Source organism: Coenobita brevimanus, chromosome 11 (assembly GCF_032717465.1).
Source record: "Coenobita brevimanus isolate Jiangsu-jjx chromosome 11, ASM3271746v2, whole genome shotgun sequence".
Taxonomy (NCBI): Eukaryota; Metazoa; Arthropoda; class Malacostraca; order Decapoda; family Coenobitidae; genus Coenobita; species Coenobita brevimanus.
Genome location: NC_136964.1, coordinates 7,771,596 through 7,786,595, shown reverse-complemented (window position 1 = coordinate 7,786,595; position 15,000 = coordinate 7,771,596). Strand labels below are relative to the sequence as shown.

The 15,000-nt window shown below is 46.0% G+C and overlaps 1 protein-coding gene across 4 annotated transcripts in view; it reads right to left on the bottom strand.

Moving 5' to 3' along the window:
• Crk (Crk proto-oncogene, adaptor protein) overlaps window positions 1–15,000 on the bottom strand; it is a 116,795-nt gene that overhangs the window by 20,579 nt on the left and 81,216 nt on the right. Inside the window, exons 1-2 of one of the 4 annotated variants that reach the window (XM_080281310.1) lie at window positions 1,299–1,697; window positions 1,126–1,256 (exon numbers count right to left, since the gene is read on the bottom strand). The exons of 1 other annotated variant lie outside the window; for it this stretch is intronic. In XM_080281310.1, coding sequence (XP_080137436.1) covers window positions 1,126–1,160 — 35 coding nt within the window. In that variant the 5' untranslated portion in view covers window positions 1,161–1,256; window positions 1,299–1,697. Of the gene's footprint in view, window positions 1–1,125; window positions 1,698–15,000 lie in introns of those variants that run through there. 2 more of the 4 variants (XM_080281305.1, XM_080281301.1) reach the window with 2 other exon arrangements.

Below are 15,000 nucleotides of genomic sequence, written 5' to 3'. Positions count from 1 at the left end.
ACATATATGTCAAAGAGAGCAACAGTAGTAGAACTAGCAGTAGTAGTAGTAGTAGTAGTAGTAGTAGTAATAATAATAATAATAATAATAATAATAATAATAATAATAATCATAATAACAAAAATAATAATAATAATAATAATGCTGCTGCTGCTGCTGCTGCTGCTACTACTACTAATAATAATAATAATATTAACAACAATAATAATAATAATAACAATAATAATAATAATAACAACAACACACCCCCATCATTCATCTACTCATATCCTCCATGACTCATTAGGCATGGAGAGAGAGAGAGAGAGAGAGAGAGAGAGAGAGAGAGAGCTAATTACTCTCCCTTACACCAATTAGCAGAGTAATTACCCACAACCATTTCTAGGCCTATAAATTTAATCTGGTATATCCTTTCTAAATATCACAAGCCTCTATACCACCACCATAACACCATAAGTCCATATATATACTTAGCTGGTATTATAGAGCATAGCGGTCTGGTATTATTAATGAGGTTAGGGTATGGTAGAGAGAGAGAGAGAGAGAGAGAGAGAGAGAGAGAGAGAGAGAGAGAGAGAGAGAGAGAGAGAGAGAAATCTATTGGATTTGTTTATTCACTATGGTAAACTATTGGTAGCATAGAGAGAGAGAGAGAGAGAGAGAGAGAGAGAGAGAGAGAGAGAGAGAGAGAGAGACTTGCCTGATCACCAACCCTTCCTCTATATTCAATTTACATGGGATGAAAACTGCCTAGTGACCGTGACCTCTGACCTGTTTTCAAAAGCCATTCTCTTCACTCTTGGCTGACCCTGAACCCTTCCACCAAAATTAGTCTAAATAACCAAAGCTTTATTGTAGGGGAATTATTTGACCTTGACCTTTATACACTACTCTCAAATTCGAATCCTTCCATCCTTGCATTACCCTTAACCCTTCCATAGTCTGGTGTACATCAGAATAAAGTAAAAAGGAATGAAGTCAGTAAAGTAAGAAGGATAAGTCGGTAAGGTAAAAATAATAAGTAAAGTAAAAGGATGAAGTGAGTAAAGTAAGGATAAGTCGGTAAAGTAAAAATGATAAGTAACGTAAAAAATGATATATTCAGTAGAGTATTTTTCAACTCACCATTCTCCATTGAAGGCTGGTCTGGGTTCCGGCATGACGAAGGTTGTGTATACCTTGTTGAAATACACCACTACACCACCACACCACTATACCACACTCCTCCTTCACCACTACAACGCCACACTACACTCCTTTCCTTCACCACTACAACGCCACACACCACTATACCACACTCCTCCTTCACCACTACAACGCCACACTACACTCCTTTCCTTCACCACTACAACGCCACACACCACTATACCACACTCCCTTCCTTCACTACTACAACGCCACAGTACACTACACCACACTCCTTCACCACTACAACGCCACACTACACTCCTTTCCTTCACCACTACAACGCCACACACCACTATAGCACACTCCTCCTTCACAACAACAACGCCACACTACACTACACCACACTCCCTTCCTTCACCACAACAACGCCACACTACACTACACCACACTCCTTCACCACTACAACGCCACACTACACTACACCACACTCGTTCACAACAACAACGCCACACCACACTCCTTTCCTTCACCACTACAACGCCACACTACACTACACCACACTCCTTCACCACAACGCCACACTACACTACACCACACTCCTTCACCACAACAACGCCACACTACACTACCCCACACTCCTTCACCACGACAACGCCACACACCACTATACCACACTCCCTTCCTTCACCACTACAACGCCACAGTACACTACACCACACTCCTTCACCACTACAACGCCACACTATACCACACTTTCTTCCTTCACGAGTCTAATCTTACACCCAAAATGTCACAAGGGCATATATCATAGCAGTAAGGTCTTTTCAATTTTAATAATCACTTTTTTTTACTAATATCACCACGAAATAAAAAAACAAAATTATCCCATATATATTTTTTTCCTTCTCAAATTTCTGACGATTTCGGATGACAGTATTCAGTTTTTGGTCGCCTCGTACTGAAAGGGTTAGAGATAGTACCAGTAGTCCTGTTAGGGGTTAGAGATAGTACCAGTAGTCCTGTTAGGGGTTAGAGATAGTACCAGTAGTCCTGTTAGGGGTTAGAAATAGTACCAATAGTCATGTTAGTGCGAGTTTTTTCTTTCTGATCTGCATACTATTCCTCCTTTCACTGTGACTATTTTCCTCCCTATCCCTTGCTTCTTCCAGACTCTTATATTCAGTTTAGGATACGTCTCACGGTCTTTCAAACACAAGTCGACCCGCTTCGAAACGCCTTGCTGTTCCTCACTACCAACTTGAGCACAGACGGTTTATGTAGTGACGGTGTGTGTGGTATAACTGCGGTGTGTGTGGTATAACTGCGGTGTGTGTGGTGTGTGTGGTATAACTGCGGTGCGTGTGGTATGACTGTGGAATACTTTCCTGTCTCTTACTACCACTCTGCGCACAACGGTATATGTAGTGACGATGTGTGTGGTATAACTGCGGTGTGATATGACTGTGGTTGTTGCTGTGGTGTGTGTGGTATGACTGCGGTGCGTGTGGTATGACTGTGGTTGATGTGGTATGACTGCGGGGTGCCTGTGTGTGCCAGAAGCCTCACCACAGATGCCTAGATACACACACACACACACACCGGTTGCCACACGCCCTTCATATGCCCCAACCCCCGTCCTTCTGTGTGTCTTATCTTGGCACCTTCGCTCGCATACCCGGCAATAACTTACGATTATGCACGATGATAACCAGTAAAGGGAAGGTAGTGAGCACGTGACGAGCGAGCGAGCGCCTTATTATCACAATTTTCCTCTGACAGGCACAGAAAATGAATGATAAAAGCCTACTTCCTTAGCTTTTATCATTCTTTTTCTGTGCCTGCCCTCCTCTCTTCCTATTTCTCCTATCTTTCCTGTCACTTCTTATTGCTTTTCTTTCCTTTACAGGTGGCTTTACATTGAGTGACAAGCCAAATGGTTACCTGTAAGCCAAGAAACCATTTACAACGCTGGGTGGTAACCATATAACCAAACCATACGTGCTTCCTACGTGTCAACAAGTGGGTTGGTGGAGGGTCGGTGCCCCTTCCTGTAAAACAACTAACTCAGTGTCAAATGGCACCCTTTACGGGACTATGGTGTCTGGCAACAGATAGATAGATAGATATACTACAGTTCATGCCAAAAAATAGCGTTATGACGGAAAATAATTCTTGATGTGGTTTGGTAATACAATGAGTTGGTTTGGACATCTGGAGAGAATGGAGAATGAAAGACTGACTAAGAGGGTGTATGTAGGTGAGGTGGAGGGAGGGAAAGGGAGGGGGCGACCGAGGATAAGGTGGAGGGATGGAGCTGAGAGGTACATGGGGGAGGGGGAAGTGAGTTGGGGGGAGGGCAGTCAAATCGTGGGTGACAGAGCAACTTGGTGGCATTTTGTCTGCGGCCACCCTTTGCGGCATTAGGGCATCGGGCTATAGATAGATAGATATACAGACAAACAGATAGACAGACAGACAGATTTGGTAATTAAGGCGCTCACCGATCACAGCCAAACACTCCCATGGCAAACTCGATAATCCAACGGGTTCCTACGCCTTTACGAGTGTGCTTTTGTTGATAAGAAAATACACTGAACAAATATATCACAGGCAGAATGAATTGCAACTCTACTTCACATAGGAGGAGAGTTATTAGATTCTGCTGAGCGTGATGGTCTGGTTGGGACGGGGTGGACATTTCCAAACTTAATTGAGAGTAAAATCAGCAAACATCGCTCGCTATTAGTAGTAGTAGTAGTAGTAGTAGTAGTAGTAGTAGTAGTTGCATCCACAGGCTCATCTGGACTTAACCCAATGAAATGCAGGCTGAAGTTGCACAATTCTTGCAGTCTACCATCCACCTATCGGGGAATAGGGAGGGGATATGGGGACGTTTGTATAACCACACAACTCCACACCTAACCCTACAACTCCACACATAACCACGCAACTCCACACACACCCACACAACTCCACACATAACCACGCAACTCCACACATCACACATAACCAGGCAGCTCCACACACCCAATCATATCAGTGTCACCACGTGAAGGCGTCCATCTCCAGCGGTTCTACACGGTACTTAAATCCTCCGAATCACATCCAATTGTACCTCTTCGGGCTGAAGGTGCCTATTCTGCTCTCTCTCTCTCTCTCTCTCTCTCCTGCTTTCCAACACCGACATCGGACATCCGCTACGTGACGTATAACTTACGTCCACAAAATAACACGGATTCCAAGCGCTTACAATTTATCTATCTATCTGTCTGTCTGTCTATCTATCTATCCCTCTACAGCCAAAGACTTAATCCCGTAAGGGGTGGCCACAAAAAAATCGCCTCCATGTCGCCCTGTCCCCTGTTTCTTCGCTGACCTTCCCCCATCCCACGCCCCCTCCCTCATATATCTCTCCACTCCATCCCTTCACCCCTTCGTCGGTCTCCCCCTCCCTCTCCCCCCTCCACCTCACTCATACACTCTCCTAGTTAGTCTCTCGCTCTCCATCCTCTCCACATGGCCAAACCACCTCAGTGTGTTTCTCCTAACGCTTCCCATCACATCCACATCCACACCACAACGCTCCTTCACTTCCTCATTTGTCAGTCTGTCTCTCCATCCTCTCCACATGGCCAAACCACCTCAGTGTGTTTCTCCTAACGCTTCCTGTCACATCCACATCCACACCACAACGCTCCTTCACTTCCTCATTTGTCAGTCTGTCTCTCCACATAACTCCACATGCTCCTCTCAAACAACTCATTTCCACTGCTCTCATTCTTGACACGTGAAGTAACTGAGACGAATTTTCCCGTTCGTCCTTTCACCTTAAGCTGGCCCATATTTTCGTCCTTTTCCTGATATTCTAGGCACGTACGTAACCCCTGCCATCCGACGACTTATCCCTGGTGCTTTAGATGCCTTCACGTGGTGGCACTGATACAAATTGGTGGTTCCACTGCCTGGTTTTACAGATATTCTTCAACTCCTTCCCTATCCTCCCAGTGAATTTCGGATTGCAGGATGAGGGCACCTTCAGCCTGCAGTCCACAGGGTTTTTGTTTTAGATGAACCTGGGGCCACAACAAAACAACAACAGTGGCAGTGGTAGTAGTAGCAGTAGTAGTAGTAGTAGTAGTAGTAGTAGTAGTAGTAGTAGCAGCAGTCGTCGTCGTCGTCGCAGCAGCAGAAGCAGTAGTAGTAGTAGTAGTTACTAATAACAGCCTAATAATAATAATAATAATAATAATAATAATAATGGCAGAAATAGAGAGGAACAGGACAAGAACTGCAACTTTTGTGAGGGGATAAAGGAAATAACAGAGCACCTAATCACTGAATGCAACAACTATGAAGAGCAAAGGGAGAAGTTGACAGCATCGGTAGTAACGGTGACAGGAATGGACGAATGGCAGAGTTGACCCGAGGAAGATGGGGGGATTAGGACAATACTGGGACTATATGGGGATGAGGAAGAAACAGGGTGAATAATGAAGTTTGCAAAAATATCCTTAACACAATGATGGAAGAAAAGACAACAGCAAGAAAGACAGTACATAAACATATAAAAAAAAGACAAAGTAAGAAAGTAGAAGTGAAGTGTGAGCAAGACAAGAGAAGAGGATCAGGGGGAAGAAGAGAAGGACCTACGAAGCGATATAAAACGACAGAGGTCACGAGAAGGAGGAGGAGGAGGAGGAGGAGGAGGAGAAGTGCTCAGGAAACGTAACAATTCAGTAAAATAAATATGGTACGAGGTTCAATAGTCAATATACACTTCGATTCAGTAAAGTCACTATAGGATACACTTAGATACACAGGTCGGGAAATTCAAAGCACAAGCGGTTCTGAGGTCTGCCTTTGTAAACACACGTAAGTATAAGTTGATGTAGTTCTTGAGAAGCGTAACAATTCAGTAAAATTAATATGGTACGAGGTTCAATAGTCAATATACACTTCGATTCAGTAAAATCACTATACGGTACAGATACACAGGTTGGTAAATTCAAAATACAAGCGGTTCTGAGGTCTGCCTTTGTAAACAAACGTAAGGTTGAGATGGCAGTGGTTCGGAGGGCGAGTGAGAGAGAGGGGACGTGTTGACAGTAGGCCGCTATGAGACAAACTGACTATGCTCCTCTTAGTACTCCTCTCTCTCCCCCCATCCTGCTCCCTCTTCTCTTTCCCTCCCTCTCCTGTTACCATTATTTCTTTCCCTCCCTCCTTCCCTTCCTCCCTTCTCTCCATCCCTCCTTCCATGTCCCAACTGTCTCCTTCTCTCCATCTCTCCTTCCCTCCCTCCTTTTCTCTCCATCCCTGCCCCCCTTTTCTCTACATCTCTCCAACCCTTTCCCCCTTTACCTCCACCTCTCCAACTGAATTACCAGTGACCGAGATGATGACAGTGTGTGTGTGTGTGTGTGTGTGTGTGTGTGTGTGTGTGTGTGTGTGTGTGTGTGTGTGTGTGTGTGTGTGTGTGTGTGTGTGTGTGTGTGTGTGTGTGTGTGTGTGTGTGTGTGTGTGTGTGTCTGTGTGTGTGTGTCTGTGTGTGGTACCGTAGTGGTGACCGAGTGGTGTGTGGTTTGTGGTTGGTTCTGGCCTAAGTAATGGCGACTGGCGTGGGTGACCAAGTGGTGGAATGTGTAGGTGTGGGGACTTATTGCTACCTCCCTCATACGTAAGAGGAGGAAGTGGGGTGGTAGAAAGGAAAGAAGGGAACTGGAAGAATGCGGGAGCACGGAAATACACACACACACACACACACACACACACACACACACACACACAAGTATAAGGTTGCTGTACGAAGGTTGTTGAGAGTAATTAAGAACAAGGAGGTATTTGGGGACAGCTGTGTAGGGGAGAGAGAGAGAGAGAGAGAGAGAGAGAGAGAGAGAGAGAGAAATGAGACCGCATCCGCTTATAGAACTGTTTAAAGGGGAAGAAACTCTACGGTCAACCACCCCCACTTTCACCTATGGCACCTGACCTCATCACAAAGTATTTTTCATGTATAATTTCTTCATTTATTTATTGCTGGAGAGGGACGCCTTCACGTGGTGGCACTGGTATGGCTGGGTGCTGGGACTGCCCGGCTATGAACATCCCTTAATCCCCCCTCCCCCCAAAAAACGAGGATTGTGGATTGCAGATTAAGGGCAATTTCAGTCTGCTGTCCACTGGGTGCACATTCAGATGAACCTGGGATTGCTGCTGCTGCTACTACTACTGTACGACTACTACTACAATACTACTACTATTACTACTACAACCACCACCATACTACTACTATTTCTAGTACTACAACTACCACCATACTTCTACTCAACCTTTATATGTGTAACCATCTATCTATCAATCTTACTATCTATCTACGTATCCGTCTACAACCAGATGCCATGCTCCGATAAGGGGTGGCCGTTTGCCTTTGAGTTAGTTGTTTTACGGGGAGGGGCACTGACCCTCCTCCAACCCATTTGTTGATACGTAGGCAGCACGTATAGGTTGTTATATAGTTACCACCCAGCGTTGTACATGGTTTCCTGGCTTACAGGAAACCATTAGGCTTGTCACTCACTGTAAAGCCACCTGAAAAGGAAAGAAGAGTAATAAAAAGTGACAGGAAAGATGGGAGAAATAGGAAGAGAGGAGGACAGACACAGAAAAAGAATGATAAAGGTGAAGGAAGTAGACAGCACTACATCAAGTGAGTGGATGATGGTGAGAAATAGGAATAAAGGAGAACAGATACAGAAAAAGAATGATAAAGGTGAAGGAAGAAGTAGGAAGCACTAAATCAAGTGAGTGGATGATGATAAGAAATAGGAAGAGATGAAGACGGAAAAGACTGATAAAGGTGAAGGAAGAAGTAGGCAGCACTACATTAAGTGAGTGGATGATGGTGAGAAACAGGAAGAGAGGAGGACAGACACAGAAAAAGACTGATAAAGGTGAAGGAAGAAGCGGGCAATACTACATCAAGTGAGTGGATGATGCTCGCCACCACCTTCCACTTTGTCTCGCTAAAGTCAATAAAACACCAGAGACGGGGTTATGTTTATAATCATTTAAACGTGGCGGTGATATCAGTCCTTCTAAAGCCACCATCCCTTCACTCAATGAGAGAATAAGGCGAAATACAGCCCTATATCTTTTAATTAATATCGTGACTGATAGGTGGTGGCGAATATCATCCACTCACTTGATGTAGTCCTGCCTACTTCTTCCTTCACCTTTATCATTCTTTTTCTGTGTCTGCCCTCCTCTCTTCCTATTTCTCACCATCATCCACTCACTTGATGTAGTGCTGCCTACTTCAACCTTCACCTTTATCATTCTTTTTCTGTGTCTGCGCTCCTCTCTTCGTATTTCTCACCATCGTCCACTCACCTGATGTAGTGCTGCCTACTTCTACCTTCACCTTTATCATTCTTTTTCTGTGTCTGTCCTCCTCTCTTCCTATTTCTCCCATCTTTCCTGTCACTTTTTATTACTCTTCTTTCCTTTTCAGGTGGCTTTACATTGAGTGATAAGCCTAATGGCTTCCTGTAAGCCAGGAAACCATTTACAACGCTGGGTGGTAACCATATAACCAACCCATACGTGTTCCCTACGTGTCAACAAGTGGGTTGGTGGAGGGTTAGTGCCCCTCCCCGTAAAACAACTAACTCAAAGACAAACGGCCACCCCTTACGGGATTATGGCGTCTGGCTGTAGATAGATAGATAGATAGATAGATAGACAGACAGACAGACAGACATAGATAAATAGGTAGATAGATAGATAGATAGAGACAGATGGATACAGACAGATAGATATAGATAGACAGACAGATAGATGGATGGACAGACAGATAGATAGATAGATAGATAGATAGATAGACAGACAGACAGATAGACAGACAGAAAGATAGACTAGCATTATATTCTACTGTTAATTTCATGTTAAATATCAGTAATCAACACAGGCGGAAACTTTACACATAGAGGTCAAGAGAACAGTGATAATATAATGAAGATCGACTCTATGGACTTTCAACTTACTCTTACCTCAGTCCCTCCCTTCTCACGGCACCAACTCACCTGGAAAAAAAAGGTATGGTTAGAGAGAGAGAGAGAGAGAGAGAGAGAGTGTGTGTGTGTGTGTGTGTGTGTGTGTGTGTGTGTGTGTGTGTGTGTGTGTGTGTGTGTGAGAGAGAGAGAGAGAGAGAGAGAGAGAGAGATGGTGTCAGAAAGTTATGATACTACCACCACTACCACCGACATCATCATTCTCTCTCTCTCTCTCTCTCTCTCTCTCTCATACAGACACCAAGATAGAGGAAATGAAAGAAGGTAAAGAAAATAGCACGGGACCAAACACACACACACACACACACACACACACACACACACACACACACACTTGGAGGAAGAGGAAAGAAAGAAAGGATACGAAAATATGAGGAGAGGAGAGCAGAGAAGATACACACACACACACACACACACACACACACACACACACACACACACACACCCGTCATGGTGAATAATCAACTTGTGATGCGATACAAACCAGATCTTTCCATCCCTGTTGCTACCTTACTATAGTGTGTTTGTTCTTACCTGGCAAAGAAGTGTTGATCTGACTAGTAACCAAGGAGACTTAGTGTGTTCCTACCTGACAAAGAAAGTTTAAGGCCAGGTAGTCTGACTGAAGGGTTAATTTGACTAGTAACCAAGGAGACTCATTCGTTTTTCTTACCTGACAAAGATCCCTAACCCCTTCCAGCTCAGTTGATGGCCAGGTGGAGTCAGATTGAAGGGTTGATTTGACTAGTAACCAAGGAGACTCACTGCTACCTCATAACTGAAGACTGGAGGGTTGATTTGACTAGTAACCAAGGAGACTTATTCGTTTTTTCTTACCTGACAAAGATCCCTAACCCCTTTCAGTTCAGCTGCTGTCCAAATATAGTCAGATTTGAGGGTTAATTTGACTAGCAACCAAGGAGACTCATTGCTACCTCATAACTAAAGATTGGAGGGCTGATTTGACTAGTAACCAAGGAGACTCACTGCTACCTCATAACTAAAGCTCATCACATTTCATATAATATTCAAGGTGTGGGATTACTTTATACAACAGCCAAAAGCACAAATTTCTCAACACCAGTTCCTAAGCGATTTATTTTGTCTATTATAGTTTTTTTTTTTTTGTATGGTATGTCTGCTGCGACCTCTGCCAATAGATAGATAGATAGATAGATAACACTGAAGAATTATATAATCCATCCGTCCATTGCCAGACGCCTCAATCCCGTTAGGGGTGGCCACAAACAAATCGCCTCCATGTTGCCCTGTCCCCCGCCAGTTCACTGCCCTACCCCCAGCTCACACGCTCCTATCTCATATACCTTTCCACTCCATCCCTCCATCTCATCCTCGGCCTCCCCCTATCTCTCCCTCCTTCCATCTCATCCTCGGCCTCCCCCTCCCACTCCCTCCCTGCATCTCATTCTCGGCCTCTCCCTCCCTCCATCTCATCCTCGGATTCCCCCTCCCTCTCCCCCACTCACATACACTCTCCTCGTTAGTCTCTCCCCATTCTCTCCACATAGTCAAACCACCTCAGTGTGTTTCTCCTAACGCTTCCTATCACATCCACATCCACACCACAACGCTCCTTCACTTCCTCATTTGTCAGTCTGTCTCTCCATCCTCCTTTCCCATGGCCAAACCACCTCAGTGTGTTTCTCCTAACGCTTCCTATCTTCCTTCTTCCTTGCATTAAAAAACAACTACATTATATACAGCCGAATCCAGCACCTCCCCGCCTCATATAAATGCTGAAAATTAGGTTACGATAATGCTGGCTATGTACTTATGTCATTCTCTCCATCCTCCATCTCATCCTCGGCCTCCCCCTCCCGCTCCCCCCTTCTACCTCACTCACATACACTCTCCCCATCCTCTCCACACGGCCAAATCACCTCAGTGTATTTCTCCTACTGCTTTCTATCACATCCACACCACACCACTCCTTCAAAACTCTAAATAAGGATGTCTATCTATCTATCTATTGCCAGACGCCTCAATCCCGTTTGGGGTGGCCACAAACAAATCGCCTCCAAGTCGCCCTGTCCCCCGCCATTTCACTGCCCTGCTCCCAACTCACACCCCCCTCTCTCAAATACCTCTCCACCCCATCCCTCCATCTCATTCTCGGCCTCCCCCTCCCTCTTCCCCCCTCCACCTCACTCACATACACTCTCTTCGTCAGTCTCTCACCCTCCATCCTCTCCACATGGCCAAACCACCTCAGTGTGTTCCTCATAACGCTTCCTATCACATCCACATCCACATCACAACGCTCCTTTATATCCTCATTCGTCAGCCTGTCTCTTCATGTGACTCCACAGGATTTAATACGCAAAATAAGTCGCTGAAAATAGGTGTTACGTGTCCCTTAAGCTTGTATTCCATGTGGCTTTCGGAGATTTCCCTAACACCTTTTCCTTAGCGATTTATTCTGTATATTACACCTGAATAAATACTGATAAAAAATTGGATAACGAAATAGTTTAAATAAATAAGAGGTGAGTGTCAGGGTTAGGTGCAAAATGAATCGCTACAGGACAGTTGTTAGGATGTCTGCCCTTCCCCTCATCTATGGATCAGTGGGGGTCCGTGAGGGGAGTGAGGGTTATCCGAGGGGAGATGAATAATACCTTCAAATTACCCTCTTCTTCCCCTCATTTCATCCCCCCCCCCTCTCTCTCTCTCTTTCCTCACCCTCACCCTCCCTCTGTCACCCCTCACCCTCTCCCTCCCTCTGTCACCCCTCATCCTCTCCCTCTCCCTCTCCCCTCACCCTCACCCTCCCTCTGCCATCCCTCACCCTCTCCCTCCCTCTGCCACCCCTCCCCCTCCCCCTCCCTCTATCACCCCTCACCCTCTCCCCCTCCCTCTGCCATCTCTCTCTCTCTCTCTTTCTCTCTCTCTCTCTCTCCCTCTCTCTCTCTCTCTCTCTCTCTCTCTCTCACACACACACACACACCTCACTCACTCACTCCCCTCATCCTCACACACCCACACCCACGTACACACACTCTCTTTCTCTCACACACACACACACACACACACACACACACACACACACTTCACCCTCTGTCCCCCCCCCAAACCTCTCCCCTCTAATTCGTCTGTTCTACCTTACCCTCCCCTCTTCCACCTCATCCTTCTTTCCTCTCCCCTCTTTCCTTCCTTTCCTCCCTTTCTCTCCCCTCTTTCCTACCTCCCATCTCTCTCTCTCTCTCCTCTTTCCTCTTCCTCCTCCTCTCTTTTGTATCTCCTTTCCTCTCTTCTCCCCTCTTCCTTCCCCTCTTATTCTTCTCTCTTTTCTCTTCATTCTTCTTCCTTTCCCTCTCTCTCTCTCTCTCTCTCTCTCTTCTCTCTCTCTCTCTCCCCCACTTCCTTCCTTTTCTCTCTTTCCTCCTCCTCTCTTCTGTCACTCCTTTCCTCTCTTCTTATTCTCTTCATTCTTCTTCCTTTCCTTTCTCTCACTTTTTGTCCTCTCTCTCTCTCTTCCATCCTCCCATTCATCTCTTCCTCCTTCCTCCCTTCCCCTTCTCACTGATCCCTTCTCCCCTCCCCTCTTCTCTCTCTCCTCCCTTCCCTCCCCTATACCCTCCTCCCCTTTCACTCAATTCTTCCTCCCTTCCTTCCCCTCTGATTGATCTTTCTCCCCTCCCTCCCCTCCACGGCCTCTCCCCTCCTTTCTCTCCCCTTCCTCCCCCCTCTTTCTCCTCCCCTTCCTCTCCTCTCTCTCTTCCCCTTCCTCCCCTCTCTCTCCTCCCCTTCCTTTCCTCTCTCTCCCCACCCCATTCTCTCCTCTCTACCACTTCACCCCTCTTACCTCCTCTCCTCACTTTATTTACTCCTCCCTTGCCTGATCCCTAACCCCTCCCTTTCCTCTCCTATCTCTCCTCCCCTTCCTCTCCTCTCCATCACTTCCCCCCTCTTACCTCCTCTCCTCTCTTCATTTATCATTCCCTTGTCTGATCCCTAACCCTTCCCTTTCCTCTCCCTCACTATTCTCTCCACTCTCTCGTTTCATCCTTATTCCCTCCCTTCCTTCCTTCACCCTTTTTCCTTTCCTCCCTTCTCCCTTTCCCTTCCCTATTCCTCCCTTTCTTCCCCTCCCTCCCTCCCTCCCCTCTTTCCTCACTCATTATTCCTCTCTCTCTCTCTCTCTCTCTCTCTCTCTAACCCCTCCTTCACTCCTAATTCACTTCCCTCTCATTTCTGTTCTCTCTCTCTCTCTCTCTCTCTCTCCTTCTCTACGACCTCATTATACGCACCCTATCCTTTCCTCTCCCCTAATATCACCTCACTCTCTCTCAATATTCTCTCTCTCTCCTCTCTTTCTCACTCTACTCTTTTTTCTCTCTCTTTTCTCTTCTTTCCTCTCTCTTTCTCCTTTTCCTCCTCTCTTCTCTTCTCTCCCTTCTCTCCTCTTTTTCCTCCTCTCTTTTCTTCCCTCCCTTCTCTCCTCTTTTTCCTCCTCTCTTTTCTTCCCTCCCTTCTCTCCTCTTTCCCTCACCTCTCTCCCTCTCCTTTCCTCCCTTTCCTTCCCTCTTTCCTTCCCTTCCGTCTTTCTCTTTTCCTTCCCTCCTTCCTCCTTCTCTCTCCCTTTTTTTCCCTCCTTTCTCTCCTCCTCTCCTTCTTACCTCCTTCTCTTTTCCTTCCTCTCCTTCATTCTTTTCCTCTTCTCTTTATCTTTCTCCTTTAATTCTCTCTCTCTCTCTCTCTCTCTCTCTCTGGGGTACGTGGAGACTCAACAACTCGTACTAGCTCTCTCTCTCTCTCTCTCTCTCTCTCTCTCTCTCCCTCCCTCTCTCTCTCTCTCTCTCTCTCTCTCTCTCTCTCTCTCTCCCTCCCTCTCTCTCTCTCTCTCTCTCTCCCCCCCCCTCTCCCTCTCTCTCTCTCTTTCTCTCTGGGGTGCGTGTGGAGTCAATAGAACATGTACAGAATTTCTCTCTCTCTCTCTCTCTAGGGTACGCGGCGACTCAATACAACTTGTTCAGGATTAATTTGTTCCAGTCACGTGTATCTTGTTCATTACCACGTTATTGAACCACGTGCTGGGTCTCCCTCTCCCTCCCTCTCTCTCTCTCTCTCTTACTATATGCAGTTTACATTTTATTTTATTATTTAACTTATTGCATTCTCTCTCTCTCTCTCTGCTTTCCTAAATGTTACATACCGGTATATTTTCTCATCTAACTTACTATTTTCCTCTCTCTCTCTCTCTCTCTCTCTCTCACTCTCTCTGTTAATTTGCCTGTGACTTGAGGCTAGGAATAGAAAACACACACACAAACATACACATACAGAGAGAGAGAGAGAGAGAGAATATGGAAAAAAGGGAGACGATAAGAAAAAGAATATGTAGGAAGGATGGAAGGAAGGAAGGAAAGAAGGAAGGAAAGAAGGAAGGAAGGAAGCAAGGAAGGAAGGAAGGAAAGAAGGAAGGATGGAGGGGAGGATGGATGGAAGGAAGGAGGGGAGGATGGAAGGAAGGAAGGGAGGGAGAGGGAGAGAAGATACGGAGAGGGAGGAAGGCTGAAGGGGGAGAGGAGGGGAAAGGGAGGAAGAAAGGGAAACTGGAAGGGAGGGAGGGAAGGAAGGAGGGAGGGAGGGAAGGAAGGAGGGAGAGGGAGGAATGATATGGAACGGAGGAAAGGAGATTAGGGAAGGAGGGAGAGGTAAGCGAGAGAGAGAGAGAGAGAGAGAGAGAGAGAGAGAGAACTGTAATAAAGGAAGGAGGAAAACTGTAGAAGGGAAAGGGAGGGGGGGAGGGAGGGAAGGAGGGAAGAAGAGAGGGAAACTG